At 37.6% G+C, this 18,620-nt stretch overlaps 2 protein-coding genes across 2 annotated transcripts; both read left to right on the plus strand.

The window, feature by feature from the left end:
* Positions 1–1,967: 1,967 nt before the first annotated feature.
* On the plus strand, positions 1,968–7,608 carry LOC128528714 (uncharacterized). The gene is made up of 2 exons (XM_053501785.1): positions 1,968–4,461; positions 6,687–7,608. Exons 1-2 carry the CDS (start codon positions 1,986–1,988, stop codon positions 6,998–7,000), a joined length of 2,790 nt encoding a protein of 929 aa, XP_053357760.1. The 5' UTR covers positions 1,968–1,985; the 3' UTR covers positions 7,001–7,608.
* A 3,594-nt stretch (positions 7,609–11,202) lies between these two features.
* timm10 (translocase of inner mitochondrial membrane 10 homolog (yeast)) lies at positions 11,203–18,185 on the plus strand. Its single transcript, XM_053501825.1, has 2 exons — positions 11,203–11,463; positions 17,467–18,185. Exons 1-2 carry the CDS (start codon positions 11,393–11,395, stop codon positions 17,660–17,662), a joined length of 267 nt encoding a protein of 88 aa, XP_053357800.1. The 5' UTR covers positions 11,203–11,392; the 3' UTR covers positions 17,663–18,185.
* The last annotated feature ends 435 nt before the right edge of the window (positions 18,186–18,620 follow it).

Below are 18,620 nucleotides of genomic sequence, written 5' to 3' on the forward strand. Positions count from 1 at the left end.
ATGCACATCTGGATCAAAATTTGAAGAAGTGTGCCACTGTTGCTAGTTTACCAACTTCATATCTGTGTTTGCCTCACCATAATCTAGGAACTATAGAATCTAGGACATCAGATGCTTCTCAACAATTAGAAGCAGGTACAAAAATTTAAATGTCACTGCATCATTTTAAAAAATTCCGGCTATAATTTTTCCTGACATTATGGTAGACTATTTGCATCATAACACAATCACTGGTTCAGGTGTTTAATTGAACTTGCCTCTCACAAACGAGATCTTGGAGGGATAATTTCTGTTTTTTTAAGTCTGTCTTAAAATCAAAATTGATGTGGATATAAGTATAATACAATAGGTCTTGGTTGTTAGAAATGTTTCGGCTCTGCACACTTACCATGAAGTTGGAACCTGGAATGCGAGTACAATGTAAGTAATCAGGGCCAAATTCAACAAACCTCGTTCTGTGCATTCCAAAGTTCAGCTGAGACCCTTATGAAACTTCTGAACTACCACTGAGTTAAATTGAGTTGGTATCTTTTAAAGTTGTGCTGTATGAAATACAAATGTAACTCCTTTTCTTTCATTAAAAGTAACTTGAAGTAAGGCGAATGCAGTGACACATTGTAACTTTTAAGATGTAAGATTGGAACTAAGTTTCATACCCGGACACTCCAGAATCCCTGGTAATGAGAAGGCGGACAGAGCTGCCAAGGAAGCATTGTCTAAAAGACCAGTCAAATGTTTTATTCCCTTCTCAGATTTGAAGCCAGTTTTAAATGAATACATCAACAATAAATGGCAATCAGAATGGGACCAATGGGATCAGACTCACTTTTCCTTTTAAAAATCGCTGGGATGTACTATACAAGATGCAGGATAGGACACACAAAAGCAACACACTCATTTTTACTGTCAAAAAATGCTTCTCGCCATGAATATAGCCATAGAAGCTGGCATGGCGTTAAAAAAGAAAGAAAGAAAGAAAGAAAGAACTCTGTTTCTTGACAACGAAGGTTGTGGAATTTAGCCCCAATTTCTTACATTGACCTTGAAAGATATCAGCAAAAGCAAGAGTACAGTGTGCAGAGCAGCAAAATTTAAAATAACCAAGGCTGATGGTAATGTACTTTTATTCAATTCTTGTTTTAAGACAGACTTACAAAAATACAGAAAATGTGTATGCGCCAAAGACGCTACCTCTGACGTTTATGCAACATGGAAGCGACCAATCTTGCTTCCCTAAAAAATTTAAGTCGCTAAATTGAAATTACTACTAACTGCAATAATTACTGCTGGGTTGAGAAACCTCTTCAAACATGTGCAGCTGACAGTCCCTAAAAGTATAAACGGCCCCAACAAGGTACACGTGTTTAATAAACTGGCCAGAAAGTAAACACAGTCGTGAAAATCCTCAGCTACATTCCTGTACATGACACACTGTAGGACTAAAAGCATGCAACCACCTGACCATCTAATGAACATATAATTTCAGATTTATTCCCCCTTTTGCTGTTATAATAACCTCCAGTCTTCTGGGAAGGCTTACCACTAGCTGTTGGAGTGTGGCTGTGTGGAGATGTGTTTGTTCAGCCAAAAGAGCATTAGTCAGGCACTGGCCTGGGATGCAGTCAGCATTTCAGTTCCTCTAAAAGATGTTCAGTGGGACTAGGGTCAGAGCTCTGTCCAGTAGACTTTTAGTATTCGGGTTAAGGTCCAGTGAGGAGAAATGACCACTATAGAATTCAAAACAATTGTGTGTTACCAACTTTGTGGCAATCGTTTTGTGGATGACCCATTTACTGGTGTGATAGTCAGGCATATTTTTTTCCTTATATACTGTACATGTATCAAACTTGACAGAAACATTCAGCTGTTGATTTTTTATGACATGTTTTTGTCTTTACTTAATTTGTTTGTCTTAATGCTCTCCTGTGACTATTCTTCCTGTTGTAGGGTCTGACAACCTATCAAGTTGCAGAAAAAGCAATCTAATGAATGTTGCATCAGAGACAAGTTACCCGAAGTTTTCCTATACCTCTCCACGTGGTAGACAAAGGAACAATATTGAATTATCATTCACACCACCATGCCCCACTGTTCCAGCCAGACTTAATTTCATTACAAAAGGTCTTGAGCATCAAAACGTAGCTGAGTTTAAGACTATTTTAAACAGTTGTTTGGAGAGGGCAGATACTTATGCACAGTCAGGGAAGCAGACTGTAAGTGATGTCGGTGAAGTTTGTAATATGCAAAATAAAATCTCAAGAACAGATACAAGTAATGCAGCACAGGATGATCCCACATCAGTAGGAAATCTATGTCAGGAGCAGCCTTGTGTGACGGATCACATGTCAGTCTGGCAATCATCAGACGTTGTTCATCCCCACGATTCTGCTCATTTGGTGGATTTCAGTGAGATGAGACTCCCAAGATGTCTTTCACCGCTTACATCTGAAGCAGCTGATATTTCTGTCCAAGATTCTTTAAAACTACTGGAATTTTCTTTAGCATCTCACGTCAACCTCAAGCCTGCATTGAGACACACATCTTCGTGGCAACTTCAAGCATTTCCTGGCAAAACTAATCAACAGAATTCAGCATGTACTTCACAACTTGTAAAACAGTTACATTGCCCAGTGTTAGGGAAGAATTCATGCCCTTTAAGATTAAATGAAGATCATAATGGAGAGGCCAATTTGTGTAAATCAGAAAAGACAAAGACAAGAGAGAGGAATTTTGAGAATGACCTAGGAAGATCTACAGCGCAGCAAAGTGTTCAAGCTGCAAATGAGCCTTGTAGAAAAAAAGCAAAGATCGCTGGTTACACAAATGAAACTGATACACAAACAACAGAAGTAAATCCCTGCAGTGTGAACATGAAGAATATAAGAAACATTGAAAGCATACAAGATATTAGTAACCCTGGTACCTCTGAGGGCCTAAATCGCCTAAAGGCTCCCAAGGCAAGGAAAACCGTGTCAATAGGTCTGAAATCTCAAGAGAACCTGGAACAGATGAGTCATTCTTTTAAATGTAAAGATCAAGAGGCATGCCAGAAAGATGTTTGGGATTCAAAACAAATTGTCTCTCTGGTGGCAAACCATGGACATGGGAGGCTGCTACAGGAAAGAGTATGCGCTAAAGGCCAGATGGAAGACTTAAGCAAAATAAGGAAGTTTAACAGTTCATCTGTGAATCCTAATGCTGCTTCATCTTCCTTCCATCATGACTTTCAGTTAACACAAATGAGCAAGGAATGTGTACCAAGACATGGAAACGAGAGTCCACCTGAAGTACAGCATGATTTAGGACTTGCACAAGCTGATGTAAGGGATTCAATCAGTGAATGTGAAAAGAAAAAAGAACCAGGACCAGAAAATAAAAGTCCCATATTAGAGCCTGAAAAAGTCTTTCCGAATGTTAACCTAGGCAGAGAAGAAAACGAACAGCCCCAAAGATATTCTAGTCTCTTTAATAAAACAGGTTTTTGTGATAAGATTTTCCATCAGACTGCTTTCAGTGTAGGTACCTCTCTCACTGAAAGCAGTCTCCCTATTAATCATCAAGTAAGATCAATTTTACAAACGACGGATAGAAAAATCAGGACTAGTCTGCCTCCAAGTCTCATTTGTAAGAAGATGCATGAAACTCCAAAGCATTATCTCATGAGTACCAGGCAAATGATGGACAACAAAAAAGAGGAGAGGAAAGATACACTTGAAGAAAATGAGATGGAGAGGAGAGAACCAGAGATTAATAAACTGGATGAAGATTTGGAAAAAAATAAATACAAAAAAGTAGATCCGAAAGGTGACATTGAACAAACTGAAAGTTCATCCAAAAATATTAATGGATGTTTGATGAATGTAAACTTTGTAAGAGGGACTGAGATTAGTGCAAATACCAATTTATCCATTCTAAATGCTAATTCCCATTTGCAAATACGTCCACCAGCAAGAGATTTAAACAGTAATGGGATGGAAAATAACTTGCAGAATGAATTACCTACAACATTACTCCATCCTTTTAGAACTGCAAACATGATGGAGAAACCAAAAACTGTTGAACATATTACAGAAGGTCTTAGTGAAGTTCCAGTTTCTAACAAACCGACAGAGGACAAACTAATCAAGACCAAAGAGATGCATCTTGAAGGGACAAAAAGCACTCAAATTGTTAATCTGGGAAGACAAGAGAAAGGAACGAAGAATACAGTAAGGAACACCGAACATGTAGAAATCAGTAGAATGAATGAATATGAACCTGGGCTAAGTGATATTGAAGTGGACATGATGGATGAGAGTGCTAAGCTTGCTACATGTCATGGAGATGATGTGTTTGAGGGAATGCTTGATGATTCTGATGTAGAGGAAAGCCAGATGGATAATGATGGAGAACCTGTTGCTCATGAAAAAGAATTTATTGAACAGCAGATTCAAAGAACTGAAGTCATGCCACCAGAAGAAGGTAACATTGAGTTTCTTCTATTTTAAATATACATTATGTAAAAGTTTAAATTGTGCCTTTTTTATTTGTTACATTAACATGGTATACATGGACATTATACAACTTGGACATTGCCAGTGTTTCACACTACAGCAGTGTTAATACACACTGTCTAAGATGATAGTGCTCCTATAGCACCAGCTTTCACACAGTCATGTGTAAAAGTTAGTACCCCCTCTTTTGATTGTATTTTTGCATAAATTATTTTTAAAATAATCTAATCGTAACATGTCTTAATAGTATACAAATATAATTTTAGATAAACAACAACATATGATTTTTTTTCACAGTGCCCTTATTTATTTAACAAAAAGAAGAAAACATGTAGGCAATACTAAGTACCCTCCATGATTGAATAGCTTGTAACAGTGAGCACCTTTAACAGCAAGAAATCATTTAATCTTTATCTGTCTCTCACATATTTGGGCATTTGCTTTAACATTGCTCTGTTAAGGTCCTACTACAGCATTTCAATTGGGCTGAGGTCTGGACTAGGCCATTCCAAAACCTTGATACTTTTTTATTTAACTCTTTTTCCCCCAATTATTCTGATTTGGATTTGCTGGTGCTTTGGATTACTGTTGCATGACAGAATTTCGAACAAGCTTTAGCTGTCGGACAGATGGCTTCACATTTGCCTATAGAATACTCGGATATACAGAGGAATTCATATTCAATGACTGCAAGGTGTCTAGGTTCTGTGATTACAAAAAAAAAAAGCCCAAATCATTACCCCTCCACCACTGTGCATGACAATGGGTATGAGGTGTTTCTGCTGAAGTGCTGTTTGGTTTTTGCCAAACACTGCACTGGTTATTAAGGCCAAACAACTCCATTTTGGTCTCATCTATTCATAGGACATTGATCCAAAAGCCTGGTGGCTTGTTCAGATGCAGTTTTGCGAATCTCCTTTGTGCTTCCATGTTCTTTTTAAACAGAAGAGGCTTTCTCCTGGCAATCCTTACAAGCAAGCCATACTTCTTCAATATCTTTCTAATTGTGATGCATGGACTTTATCATTTAACATGCTCATTGAGGCCTATAGGGTCTGAGATGTAGCTATTAAGTATTAGGCTATTTTGTATTTCTCTCAGTATTGCATGGTTTGACCTTGGGGTGAATGTGCTTGGACTCCCTCTCTTGGGGAATTGCCAACTATCTTAAATGCTCACTGTAGAACATTGAACTCCAATTTGTTTGGAAATGGTTTTATAACCATTTGTGTAAAAACATTTGATTCCGCAGAACCTCTGCTTATGTCTTTCCCTCTTGGCACACAGCTGCATGCTCCACACCTGCAAACTGCCAAAACCTCTGCTGTTATAGAGGTCTTCACATTTGCTGATGATCAGTTAATCAAGAGCTAAAGATTAGCAGCACCTGGCTAAACTTCATGTGGAAGCAGTAAGGGGGTGCTTAATACTGGCCATTTGGCCTATTTTTTTTTTTACAGTAGAATTAAAATAATTCTATTATAAAAAAAAAAATACATTAGAATTTTAATTTGTTTTTAACGTAGAATTAAAAGAGGGGCCACTAATGTTTACAGATTACTGTAGTAACATGACACTACAAAAAACTGTTTATTAGGGGATTTCTGTTTAGCGTTTTTTTCACTGAAGGAGTTATCAGTGTCAGCACTATGTGTCAGAGGCAGTGCTGTAACTTAAAATTTTCCACTATGAATAGTCCTTTTAAGATGAGGATAATATAGTGCTTTCTGTTTAGGCAAGGACGTTTTTGGCTCTATTTCCACAGCATGTACAGTACATGACTGTTAATAATGTTCCTACAATAAATAAATAAGAATGAATGATGTAAGGAAATATATATATATAATAGATAGTAGATTTTTTTAAAAAAGAATTTAATTAAAAAAAATCTAAATGTAAATAAAGACACATTTTCATGAGAGAATAAGTGAAACCTACACAGTACTGGGGATAATGTTTTGCACTGTAATGTTACGGCACCAAATGCTGTGTGTTATGGTCAGATGTCGAAATACATCATCCTTGTTTAAATAGCATTTGGTCTGTTTTTGACTAACACGTCTAAAATAATACTCTAATGTATTATTATTTGACTTACAAGTCTTGTACATCTTCAAAACAAGCAATTAATTATTTTGAGTCCTTTAATTGGGTTTATTTATTTGTTTTTGTTTATTTTTTTCACAACTACAGTTAATATTACTTCAAATATGATAACCAATGAACGATCATCTATTCAACATGGAGAGGAGCCTGTCACCTCCTCACTCGATTCCTTAAGTTCATCAGTAATGTTTGTGCCTGATGTGAACACTGAGTCAGCAGAGGACTGCAGCAGTGCGGACGAGGAGCTTGTTGTGGATGATTTCACTGACTTTTCTATTGAGCCATGCACTGGACTTGGTACCCAGTGTAAAACTATTCTAGAAGAGGAGAATGAGTTGGAAGAGGAGGGGAAGGAGGAGGAAGATGATGATGTTGATGTGACTGGAGAAGAATCAAACTAAACTCTTCTTACACTTTAAAAGCTTTTTCCAAATGATCAACTCGGCATAACAAATAGGTTTATCATGGTAAATTTCTTTATTTTTCATGTATTTTATTATTATAATTATGTATGTAATGTTATATTTAAAAACTTAATTTATGCGGATAGATGTTGACAAGTTTATTTGAATCAGTTTATTTGTTTATTTATTTTCCCCTGCACTAAAAAAAGACCAATATCTGTACATTATTGTTGTTTGTCTCTTGGTTAGATCATTAAGTAAAGCTTACTGTTTGTGGGGAAATTATTTTTTTGTCATAATACTGAATGAAGTACAGCAGGCAACGACAGCACAGCAGGTAAAATTGCTCTCTCACCTCCCAAGGTCATGAGCTCGATCCTGGGTTTTGGTTACTGTCTATACAGAGTGTTGCATGTTTTCCGGGAGCATTTTTGGGGTTCCTTTGGTTTTTCCTATTTATACCTGCTGTGTTTTGATTGTTTTTGCCTTTTTTCGCCTTGTGCCCTGTGTTAACAGTAGAGGCCCCATGTCCACCTTGACGCGGACCAGGAAAAAATAGCTCTAATGTATTAAATATATGAGATATATGGGTCTTTAGAAGATTAAAAAAAATAAACTTCTCATTCATTTTAAAGATAAAGCTACTAGTATTCCAAATAAGTAAGCATGATAAATGAACAACTGTCTTGTTTAATTAGACATGTAGACATTCATTGCTTCATCATCATCAATGTATGTTGATATAAATTTAATAGATTCACCTTTGGAATTGGTATTTACTAAAAAATATAAGCACAAATCTGAAAATGGAAAACCCATTTAAAATCATTCTTATGGATCTTTACAAGTTGTCCCCAGCAAAAAAGTTGTTAACGGGAACAGTGGCAAGGATTATGAAATGCCTCCAAAAGGAATTCCATTATGCAGCCAAAAATAACAACCAATGTTGTAGTAGATGTTGATTGTTCACAGTCAGCTGTGTCTAAACTTACATACAGGTAGACCAAGAAGGATCTCAAAGTGTCAGGATGGAAAACTCAAAGCTGTATGCCTTCAAAGTAGGAAATGCACAACAAAAATTTAAAACAAATGGGCTGAAACACGAGTTGATGCTTGTGACATAACTGTAAGACTCTGACTTAATGAAATTGGATTTTTATACAGGAAACCCAAATGGGAACCGATACTAACAGATAAGGAGAAAGAAAACAATGGTACAGTGGGGTATAAAGAAGCAATCATGGAGTGTGGCTGGTTGAATTGATATTGAGAAATAAACTTGTCTGGTGCAGTTCTAATAAAACATAAAGATGAGTACTTAAAACAATAAAATTTATTCACTTATGTATGCCATGGGGTTACTTGTCAGGAGAAGGAGCATGAGAGATGGCAATCATTACCTCAACAGTCAGTGTACAGGTGTACAATTAAATTTTGCACACTTTTTCCATTTTATCAATAGAAAATAGATTTAGTGGTATTTGTCAGAATAATAGTGTATCTCACCACAGAGCAAAGAGTGTTAAAGCTTTTCTTCAGGAAAGCAGACAGTCCAGAACTCAGTATAATTGAAGGTTTATGATGATAATGTAATATAACTAGGGTCTATGATGACAAGACTTCATCTTCAAAAGCTGATCTGACAACTGCTACTTAAGTTGAAGCCAGCTTGATGAATAATACTTTTTTTCAATAGTCAGGTCCATGTCTCCAATAATTCAACAACTTTTTAGCTGTACTAATTTTACAGTGTTATTTTTAATGAGTCTAAATTTTTTTCCCTGCATGATCTGAAAAAAATATACCATTATGTAAAATAAATGTATTTAATATTTTAAGGTACATTTTATAAACAGTAGAAGGTTTATCTGTTAAACAAAAAATTGGTTCGAGTTAAAGCTTCGATTTGTTTATCTGCCTCAAAGGGGGAAAAAAACAGGATGAACATTATTTTGGTGTGCTGATTTCATATTTTTTTGCCAGGGGTTGTTGATCACTATGTGCAATACCAAACCTTAACTGGAAAGGTTTGAATTATGTTGCCACTAAATTCTTGAGCAGTGGAAGCATGTTTTCTGCGTGATTAAGAAAATGCTTCATTATCTGACAGTCTGATGGCCAAATGTGGCCTACCAAAAAACTTTACTTACCAGAATGTGTTGTACCAACAATAAAGTTTGGCCTAGGAGTGATCATTTTTAGGACTGTTTCTTAAGCCTTGGGCTTGGGACCTTAGCTTGAGGAAGGGATTAAATTAATGTTAATGCTACAGCATTCATGCTGTAGAAATTCTGGACAGATGAGTGGAGGCTTTTATAGATGCACAGAAGGGACCAACTTTATATTAACGCCCATGGTTTTAGAATGGGATGTCCGACAGGCTCAAATGCTGTGGGTTATGGTCAGATGTCGAAATACATCATCCTTGTTTAATGGAGACATGCAAAAAGCTTTGAAATCGCTATGTTTTTCTAAAGTCAGGGAGGAAAAAGTACATATACACTAATTAACCATACCATTATAACCAGCCACCTCATACCGAGTAAACCCCCCTTTTTGCCACTATAACAGTGATGCAATGTGCGTTCTTATACCTTCCGATTGGAACCAGCCTTAACTTCAATTATCCTCAATTTGAGCTACAGTAGCTCTTCTATTGGATCAGACTACACTGGGCAGCCTTCACTCCCCATGTGCATCAGTGAGCTTTGGCCACACATTACTCTGTTGCCAGTAGTGTTAATTTTGTCAGCTATTTTCAATTTTAGTCTTAGTCCCGGGATAAATGTCCCTATTAGTTTTTATCATATTTAGTCAAACTTATCCTATTTTTGTTTAGTCAAGTTTTAGTCGACTAAATGTCTCGTTTTTGTTAGAGAAACCCTTAAGAATTTAAGATAGTTTTAGTCAAAGGAATCTTTTTTGTCTAGTTTTAGTCAATGAAAACATAACATATTAACAATAAGAATATTATTAATTAACCCTACAGTCAATATAGTCTAGCCAAAACCTTTAAAAAGTTTTTTTTTCACATGTTTTCGGCTAATTGTACTTATTTTTTAAACACAGCAACTGCTACATGTCTATATGTTTTAAACTACAAAACAATAGGAGCAGTATGGACAGTTTAGTTTAGTTTAACTACAAAATAAAACAAAATATATTACAACATAATTATGTTAACATATGGTAACACAAAGAGGCTGTAAAACTGAGTGATGTTTATGGTATGCCTTGATGTGTCTCTTCAGGTTTGTGGTATTTTTTCCCAGCAATTGTGTGCCCCCACTGTTTCCCCTCCGATATTACTACACATCGGCCTTTTCTTCTCCGGTTCAATAATACTGCTGTGATGACGAAGAGTTAAACATCACTGAGCTTGTAACATCCCGTCACTGCGCGCGCAAACTACTCCTGATACGCCGCGCGCGCATAATGAATGAACACCGTGACGCAGCGGATTGAGACAAAAATTATACGTTGACGAAAATAAAGACAGGTGTTTTGCTAGTTTTTATTTCTTTAAACCACATTTTAGTCTCGTCTTTTTTCGTCACTGTTACTGTTCACTGATATCCGTGACGTCTCGTCTTAGTCACAGGAAAAAATGTCGTCAACGAATATTTTTCGTCATTATTTTCGTTGACGAAATTAACACTAGTTGCCAGTTCACCGGGTACCCTTCCTTCTGGTATTCACTTGTGGAAGTGGACACAATAACTTTTGGTATACCCTGACCACTGCAGCCTGCGACCATCCGACAAGAGCTGCAGTTCTGGAGTAGCTCTGACCCAGTTGTTTAGCCAATACAAGTTGGCCCTCCTCACAGTAGCTACATTTTCAATATCTCGTAACCAAGGCGGCTTTGGAGAGAGGGATATATTGGGCAGCTGGAGAACCTTTTTTCTGAGGTTGACGTGTTGGAAGCAGAAACAAAAATGGGCAAGCATAAAGATTTAAGTGACTTAGACAAGGGCTAAATTTTGATAGCTAGAAGTCTAGCAGTAGTCAGAAAATACAAAAAGTGATCCGGAACACACAATGCATCACTGTTATGGTGGCAAAAGGGGGACCTATTTAATATTAGACAGGTAGTCATAATGTTATGGCTAATTGGTATATTGTAAAAGACAGACATGTATCGCAAACGGTGTGGAGTGAATGTAATAAAACACCACGCCCATGACAGCATGAAGCGGGCTCCCGTTTGCCCTGCGCAGGCGCACAATCACGCATGCGCAGTCCAACTTAGTCGGAGGACGCTGGTCAGGTAGCGACAGATCCCACGTGCGCTTGTGCCGGTCTCTTTGACTGAAGGTTAAACGGTGCAGGCGGTTTCCCGAGTTTAATCCTGACTCGGTGGGGTGTCAGACAGGCTGAAGATACACGATGGACCCCATGAAAGCGCAGCAACTGGCGGCTGAACTCGAGGTGGAGATGATGGCAGACATGTACAACCGGTGAGGTTTATATCAGCTAGCATGCTAATGTAGGCTGTGTATAAAAGTCCTTCAGTTTGTTTTAGCTTTCATCTGAAAACCAATATGCTAATTATTATTATGATGATTATAATTATGTTTAAAATTTAATTCATTAAACATGACCTAATTCTGCCTCAGTAAATGGATAGAACATTCTAAATTAAAATTCGTGTAAAACATTCGGCGCATGCTAGCTAGCTAGCACCTTTATTAGAACACATGACATTTATTACTAATTTATACAAGTTAGGGTCCATGCTGCTCCTACAATGATATAGTAGTTTAGTAAGGTGTTTATTATTTACAAATCCAGTAATGTGCAGAATATTTTTATGTAACGTTAACTTCTGCAGTTCAGGGCTCAAACTACTAAGACAACTGAAATAGGTGTTTGTTTTTTGCCTTTACTCAGTTTAATGTATATAGATTTGAATGAACTCAAAACATACAGTATATATACGGATGTGATATCCTTCCCACCTTAATTTTGTAGTTTTTATTATATGTGATTGTTACAGCCTGCAACTCTAATGTTAGACCAGTAATGCAACAAGGCAGTGTTCAAGGTTAACTTATAAGACAGGAAACAATTACACTGTCTTCTCTAGGAGCTTTGTCCTTCTGTCCTGCAAAGCCACACTGCTCACATAAACTTAAACTAGTGCCTTATTCAACACATCTCATTTTATTTATCTACTCTCATTCATTCTCCACACCGCCTATCCTGTTAGGGGTCATGGGGCTTGGAGCCTATCTAGGGAACTCGGGGCTCTAGGCATGGGTGTCATCCCATCGCAGGGTGGGTGCACAGACTCAAGGCAGTAATCGAACCCTCAACCCTGGATGCGTGAGGGTAATCGTTATGCCCCCTAGCCACACTTGATTTTTGTTTGTTTGTTCATTCATTTGTTCATTTATTTTCTACACTGCTTATCCTGCACAGGGTCATGGGGCATATCCTGGACATGCCACATGGTACCTTTTGATTTTTATTCAACAAAATTTAATTACATTTTTTATTTTGTAAATGATGATTTAAAAATCACAGACATGTGATGCATTTTTCTGCTTAATAGTTGAACCCTCTGGCAAACAAGTTACTTTATTTAATGGCACTAGACACATGTTCCAGCATCATCACCTTGGCCACTGTAGATTCATTATTAATCACTGAATACCAGTTTCATCCAATCGCCCATACTTCATGATTGCTTTCCTTTCTCCCACTGGATCCTGGTGTTTTTCTGTTTGGCGTCTTGGTTTATGTTTGTACAAACCAAAAGGTTCAGCTATAAAACCCAAAAATGTCATTGGTCAAGGTTAGACGTCATGTAAGTGTGCTAATTTAATTATTTTATAGCTATTTTATAGTTGAAAAGGTTAATTGAAAAAAAGTTAAACAATTAATTAAAACACTAACATAAGATCTTGGTTTAGAATTCCCTATTCTAGAGCAGTGTTTCCCGAAGTGCGCGCCCCCTGGTGGGCTGTAAGTGTACTATCATCATTTTTAACAAATAAATTAAACCCTGTTAATTTTTAAATGTGTAATTACGTTGCAAATTCATCAGACGTTTAAGTATTTCATTAAAAAAATTTAATCAGAGCTAATAAAACATAGTATTTAAACAATATGAAAAATTTCAAACACATTTCAGATTGGACCAAATCCTTTTTAAGTTTGGAAATGGCTGGTCTAGAGGTTTTTCTTTTTACTCAGGGGTGTGGTGGTCAGAAACCTTTTCTCAGGATCACTGGGTATGTGATGGGACACCTGTCTTTCACAGTAATAAAAAATATTTTAAAAGCCGTATACTAGTGTTTCTCAGCAGGGCTGATAGTAGAAAAAATTCCTGAGCCTGAACTTTTTTTCCCTTGCCCTCGAGGTGAGTAGGGGTGGGGGTACTATGTATGCGACGCACTTTTAACACATAACTTGTTGGCCCCTGGGTCCAAATATATAAATAGCCTATGTACAACCCTGATCAACATTGTCAAGTGGCTCTTTTTAGATATCTTCATATTTGCATTATGCCCCCAGTATTATTCAAGAAAATACAGCATTTTCTTCTCAATATGTTCAGTGCCTAGATTGACATTATTAGCCCATCTTAGTACAATCACTGAAAGTAAATGCTACAGATGCCACAGCCATACCAAGACAGGTCAGTAAGTGGAAATAATGGTACTCTAAAGTACACAGGAATTGATTGCCTAAAGGACATGAAAAGGACACATTCATTTTTTTTAAAACAAATTTAATTGCAAAATATGCACCATTCAACTGAGAAACCATAAATAAATATACTGTAAAAGACAGTATGGGATTAACAAACATTTCTCCTTCCCTTTTTTCTTCCTTTCTGAACGTAGTTTTTGTTCCAAAATATGCACCATTAAACAAACACCCTAATAAATAAATATACTATAAAAGACAGTGTGGAATTAACAAAAAAAGCATTTCCCCCTCCGATGAGATGCCGAGTGTAAAAAGATGGCTTGCGTGCTGCCTGGAGACAGACAGATGCACCAGGGCGGGTCTATCCTCCGCTAATTTCTTACATAAAGTGACGAGTAGGTGGGCGATAGTAAATGACAGGTCAAGCTCAGCAATGAAGGAGCACAAGCTAATTTTTAAAGCAGTCACACGATCGGTCATTGAGAGTGGAATATCTATGAAGGTAAAACAGTAGCAAAACCCGAGAGCTTGCAAATTTGAATGTGAGAACTTTTTAATATTTGTATTTGTAAGTTGAAATTTATACTCGGCTCTTATGTGAAAAGCTGCTTCTATCGATTTGCACACATAGACAATACTCAGAACACCTGTTTTAAATTCGAAGTTGCAGATTAATAGTGACAAATGTGTAAAGTGTCATTCACCTAAACAAAATGACAGGCGCAATTGTGTACTACACACTTATTTTTGCGCTTTACTTCAGTTTCGCTGTACAACCACAAGTCGGCACTCACAACCTCTCAGATCTGGCAGTACAACCTCAAATCCCAGCGCTCTGACTTTTGCTACTCATTTTGCCATATTCCTGTAGCAAAACTCACTTGTGCACTTGTAAACGCGAACTTAAGAGAGCAGAGTCGGGGGTGGGAATGAAGTCATTTTATTGGTCGATGCCTCACCAATGAACAACGCCAGTTGTGGTGCCGGAACGCTATCACCCCTGTTCTCAGTCCTCCTCCTGGTGTTAATCTGTGCTGCACATTTTGTTCTGTTCCCTGCTCTGAACTCATCTGATTCAAATAATTATAAAGCCTCAAATATCAACTGTGGAAATAATGTTTAAGAGGAAAATGGCAAAAAGTGCAGGGAGCTGTTGCTTCAGAACCATGGTAAAGAAAAAACTGCACAAGTACTGTAAGCTGAAAGTGGGGGTGTGAAAAGAGAGGGGGAAAAAAAACAGAACAGAGATTTCCCAGTTTTTCACAGCTCAACACCGCTTTAACATGCAGCAGGTTTAAAAGTCTAAATCTGTAGCCAAAATGTTTTTTCTAAAACCATGATGCTGATTTTTACAGCACTCCCATGATTAGGCGAAAGAAAAGAAAGGGAAACAGTGAAAGGTCTGGTTGACCTTCTCTAGTTAGTATGTTCCATGAATCTTTTCCCCAATTTAGTCTTGTCCAATTCCCACGTCTTGTTGGGGCCCAGTGACGGCTATCAGCCAGAGAAAGCGTAGTGCTTTACCAACGCTTATGAAGCTGCAGATCTCATCTTTCCGGACTGCTGTACTGCTGCACACACAATCAGGAAAGTGCTATACGCCCCTTCCGCTTGTGCCCATGATTGGCTAGTGTTGCTGTGGTTATTGTAGGAGTGTGAGTATACCATCCTTTCCTCCTGAGAGTGCATGGCCAAGCTGCTCTGTATTGTTGTAGCCACACCTGGAGATTGAACGGGTTCTCTGAATGATCGGATGAACAATTTTCTGTTGTGCCCCCCAAGAGCTTCTTGTTGGTTTTAGTCATCTTGGGTTCAAATAAAAAGAAAAATAACAAATTGCATCTCACACTTTTTTAATCTTGTTCTTCTTTATTTTATTTTCTCCTTAGATTCAAACATTAGTTATCTTATTTATTTAATCTGAGTTTTTTATTTGCCTTTTAGAATCCCCCCAGGACCTGAAGCAATAACTTTGTTTTTGCAAAACTGAAAAGGTCTTGTTCTTATAATAATGTGCCTAAGGGCAAAAGGAAGCAAGGAGGAAATTAGCAACTTCCCATGAGTAACACATCAATGCGGCAATTCTATTTATAAAATTCTTTAGTTCAAGTGAGAATGAAAGCCAAAGAACAACTTTAATGTAACATTAACACCACCACCAAGTGACTTGAATTACATTGGTTATCAATTAGTCAACTAGACACAAGATCATGGGCATCCTAGACACAAGATTATGGGCATCCAAGGCCCATCTCTGCCTGCAGGGGGCCAAAGGCCAGTCTGCCTGGCTCGATACTGCATAACAAACCACTGATAAAAGCCAACACTGGCCATAATAGAAAGGTATCAGAACACCCAGGGCATCAAAGCCAAAGAGTTCAAGGTTGTTGATCTGGCTTCCAATTACCCAAACCTCTGCCACTAATCTACTGGTTCTAGAGACCACAGTACACTCCTAATGGCTCTCATGAAGCCATGCTCAGAGGGACCAGAGCTTCCCCGGTGGCACAAGGGGAACATAGTCAAGTCATTTTATTTGTATGGCATATTTAAAACAACAGCAGTTGACTGTTGTACTTTCCAGTAGAATACCTATACAAACAGGCAAATGTGCATTATCTTAAAACAAAATAAGATGAGAAACAAAACACGAGCAATTTCATATACAAGTTAATAAAAAGTAGTAAGAAAGAATAAGCAAAATAAAAGATTTTTAAAAAAAAACCCTGAGAATTTACACCAAAAATTTAAATGTAAAAGAAAATAATTAAAAGAGCAAAGTGGACTTGACAGGAAATCAACCTTAGACTGAACTAACAGCAACTTAGAAAACATAGGCCATTTCTTTTGATTGGTTTATGATGATCTAAAAGGCTATTTACAAACCGTGGTGTAGCGGTGGCAAAAGTCATGTCACCTCTGGTCTTTAATAGAGTGTAAGGAACTTACAGGACCTGTTTAGATGATGACCATATTCTCCTTCGGGCTAGATCGTTGACGGCATTAAAAACCTAAAAGTAAAATATAAAGATTTATCAAATATTTAATGGGAAACCAGTGCAGCTGAGACAAGACAGGTTTTATGTGCCGCCATTTTTTTGTTCCAGTTAAGAGTCTGGCTGCTGTCTTCTAGACCACCTGAAGTAACCATAATGCAGCAATCATCTACAGTAGTTAAGTTGCAGTAGTCAATCCGGGAAGTGATGAAAGCACAGACAACTGTTTAAAGGGCCTTTTGACATAAAATTGAGCTTTGCTATCGACTTGTGCTGACAAAAGCTTCCACTCACTAAATTAAAGTGACTATCATATTCACCTATTTTAGCGTTTTAGGTAGCTTCTCTGTGATCAATGTTTCCTGTGGTCAGAGAGGGTTATGGGTCCGGTCTCTACAGGGGCTACTTGCAAGCTTTTAATCAGTAGCTCAGAGCCTATAACCAGGGATCCAGAAATAATTATACCTTACCCTTACACACTGCTGCTTATTACATTTTTTTTTTTTTTTTTGGTTACCAAGCAGGCAGGGCTGCTGGTTACCACTGTTTACACTGTAATAACATTCATCCTGGGTAAACGGGTATTTTACTTTGCAATGAGATCAGATGATGGCAGGGTTGCAATAAGATAATACTATTGCTATTTGTTTTCTTTTGTACATAAAGGGCTTAAAATCAAGCTTTGGTAGTGTCGCAAACTCTCACTCCTAGGATTGACAATGTGAGTGTTAGCAAAAGTTGGGAGTGGAATGTCCTTTTTAAAAAAAAAAATTTATTCAAGTCTGAAATATTTTCTTCCTCTTGCAGAATGACTAACGCATGTCACAGGAAGTGTGTTCCTCCTCACTACAAGGAAGCAGAACTGTCAAAAGGTGAGGCAGTGTGTCTGGATCGCTGTGTGGCCAAGTATCTTGACTTGCACGAGAGGCTAGGCCGGAAACTCACTGAGCTCTCGGTACAGGACGAGGAGATGATGAGGAAAGCGGCCGCTGGTACCGGATAAACCCACAAGGATTCTCAAAAGGCAACAAAGTGTGGCCTGTGGGGGACTGAAGAGGGGACAGGAGATGCACCAACCAATATTACAGACTTCTAAAATAAAGTGGAGCTGGAGTGTAGTAAAGTGTGTGTGAAGACACTTCACCAGTCTTCAGTTAAATCTCTGTCTTGGAGTGTGAAGTTGTGGTCAATAATAACTTGACCCAGATTTGATTTGCCCACAGGTTGCTCATAAAAATGCAGAATCTTTTGTTGGAATTGGTAATCAGTGACTGTGACCTAATTAATTTACTTGTATGTTAGTAATTTGTCTAAAATCTCAAATGTGTGTGGACCAGGTTGTGCATGATGGACATTGCCTTTCTGTGGGTTCTTCATTGGTTTTCACCAGTGAGCCTTTTGTTTTCTTTTTATATTTCAGTTAGAACAATTGCTAATGACACTGTACAAAATATGAGCAGATATGTTTTATTCATGTTGAAGGACTCACATTCACTGCGTAGTATAATTAAATCTCTTATGTCCTTTGCTGTTTTTTATTGCAATTATTAAACCACACACACACACACACACACACACACACAAGTGAAACAGTGGCTTAGTGGTTAGCAGTCACCTTGCACCTCCAAGGTCCGAGTTTTATTCTCACCTTGGATCTGGGTGCATGGAGTTTGTGTTTTCTTCCAGTATTTGGGGGTTTATATGTCCTGAAAGGAAAAAGCTGGATGGGAAAATGATTGCTCTATTGTAATTGAAGGCAGTCTGGAAAAAATATTTAAGGGTAGATGGTTGCAAACCTGTAAAATATTGATATTTAGAAAATAATAATAAAATAATGATAAAGTGGTAAAGCCTGGTCTATTCCTTTTTATGGTCTTTCATTCCCTTTTAATTAATTCTTTATTTTTTGTGTTCCTTCTGTGCTGTGTACATCATGTACTGTCCTGTTTTTAAAAAATTAA

This window comes from Clarias gariepinus, chromosome 8, assembly GCF_024256425.1.
Source record: "Clarias gariepinus isolate MV-2021 ecotype Netherlands chromosome 8, CGAR_prim_01v2, whole genome shotgun sequence".
In the NCBI taxonomy this organism is placed as follows: Eukaryota; Metazoa; Chordata; class Actinopteri; order Siluriformes; family Clariidae; genus Clarias; species Clarias gariepinus.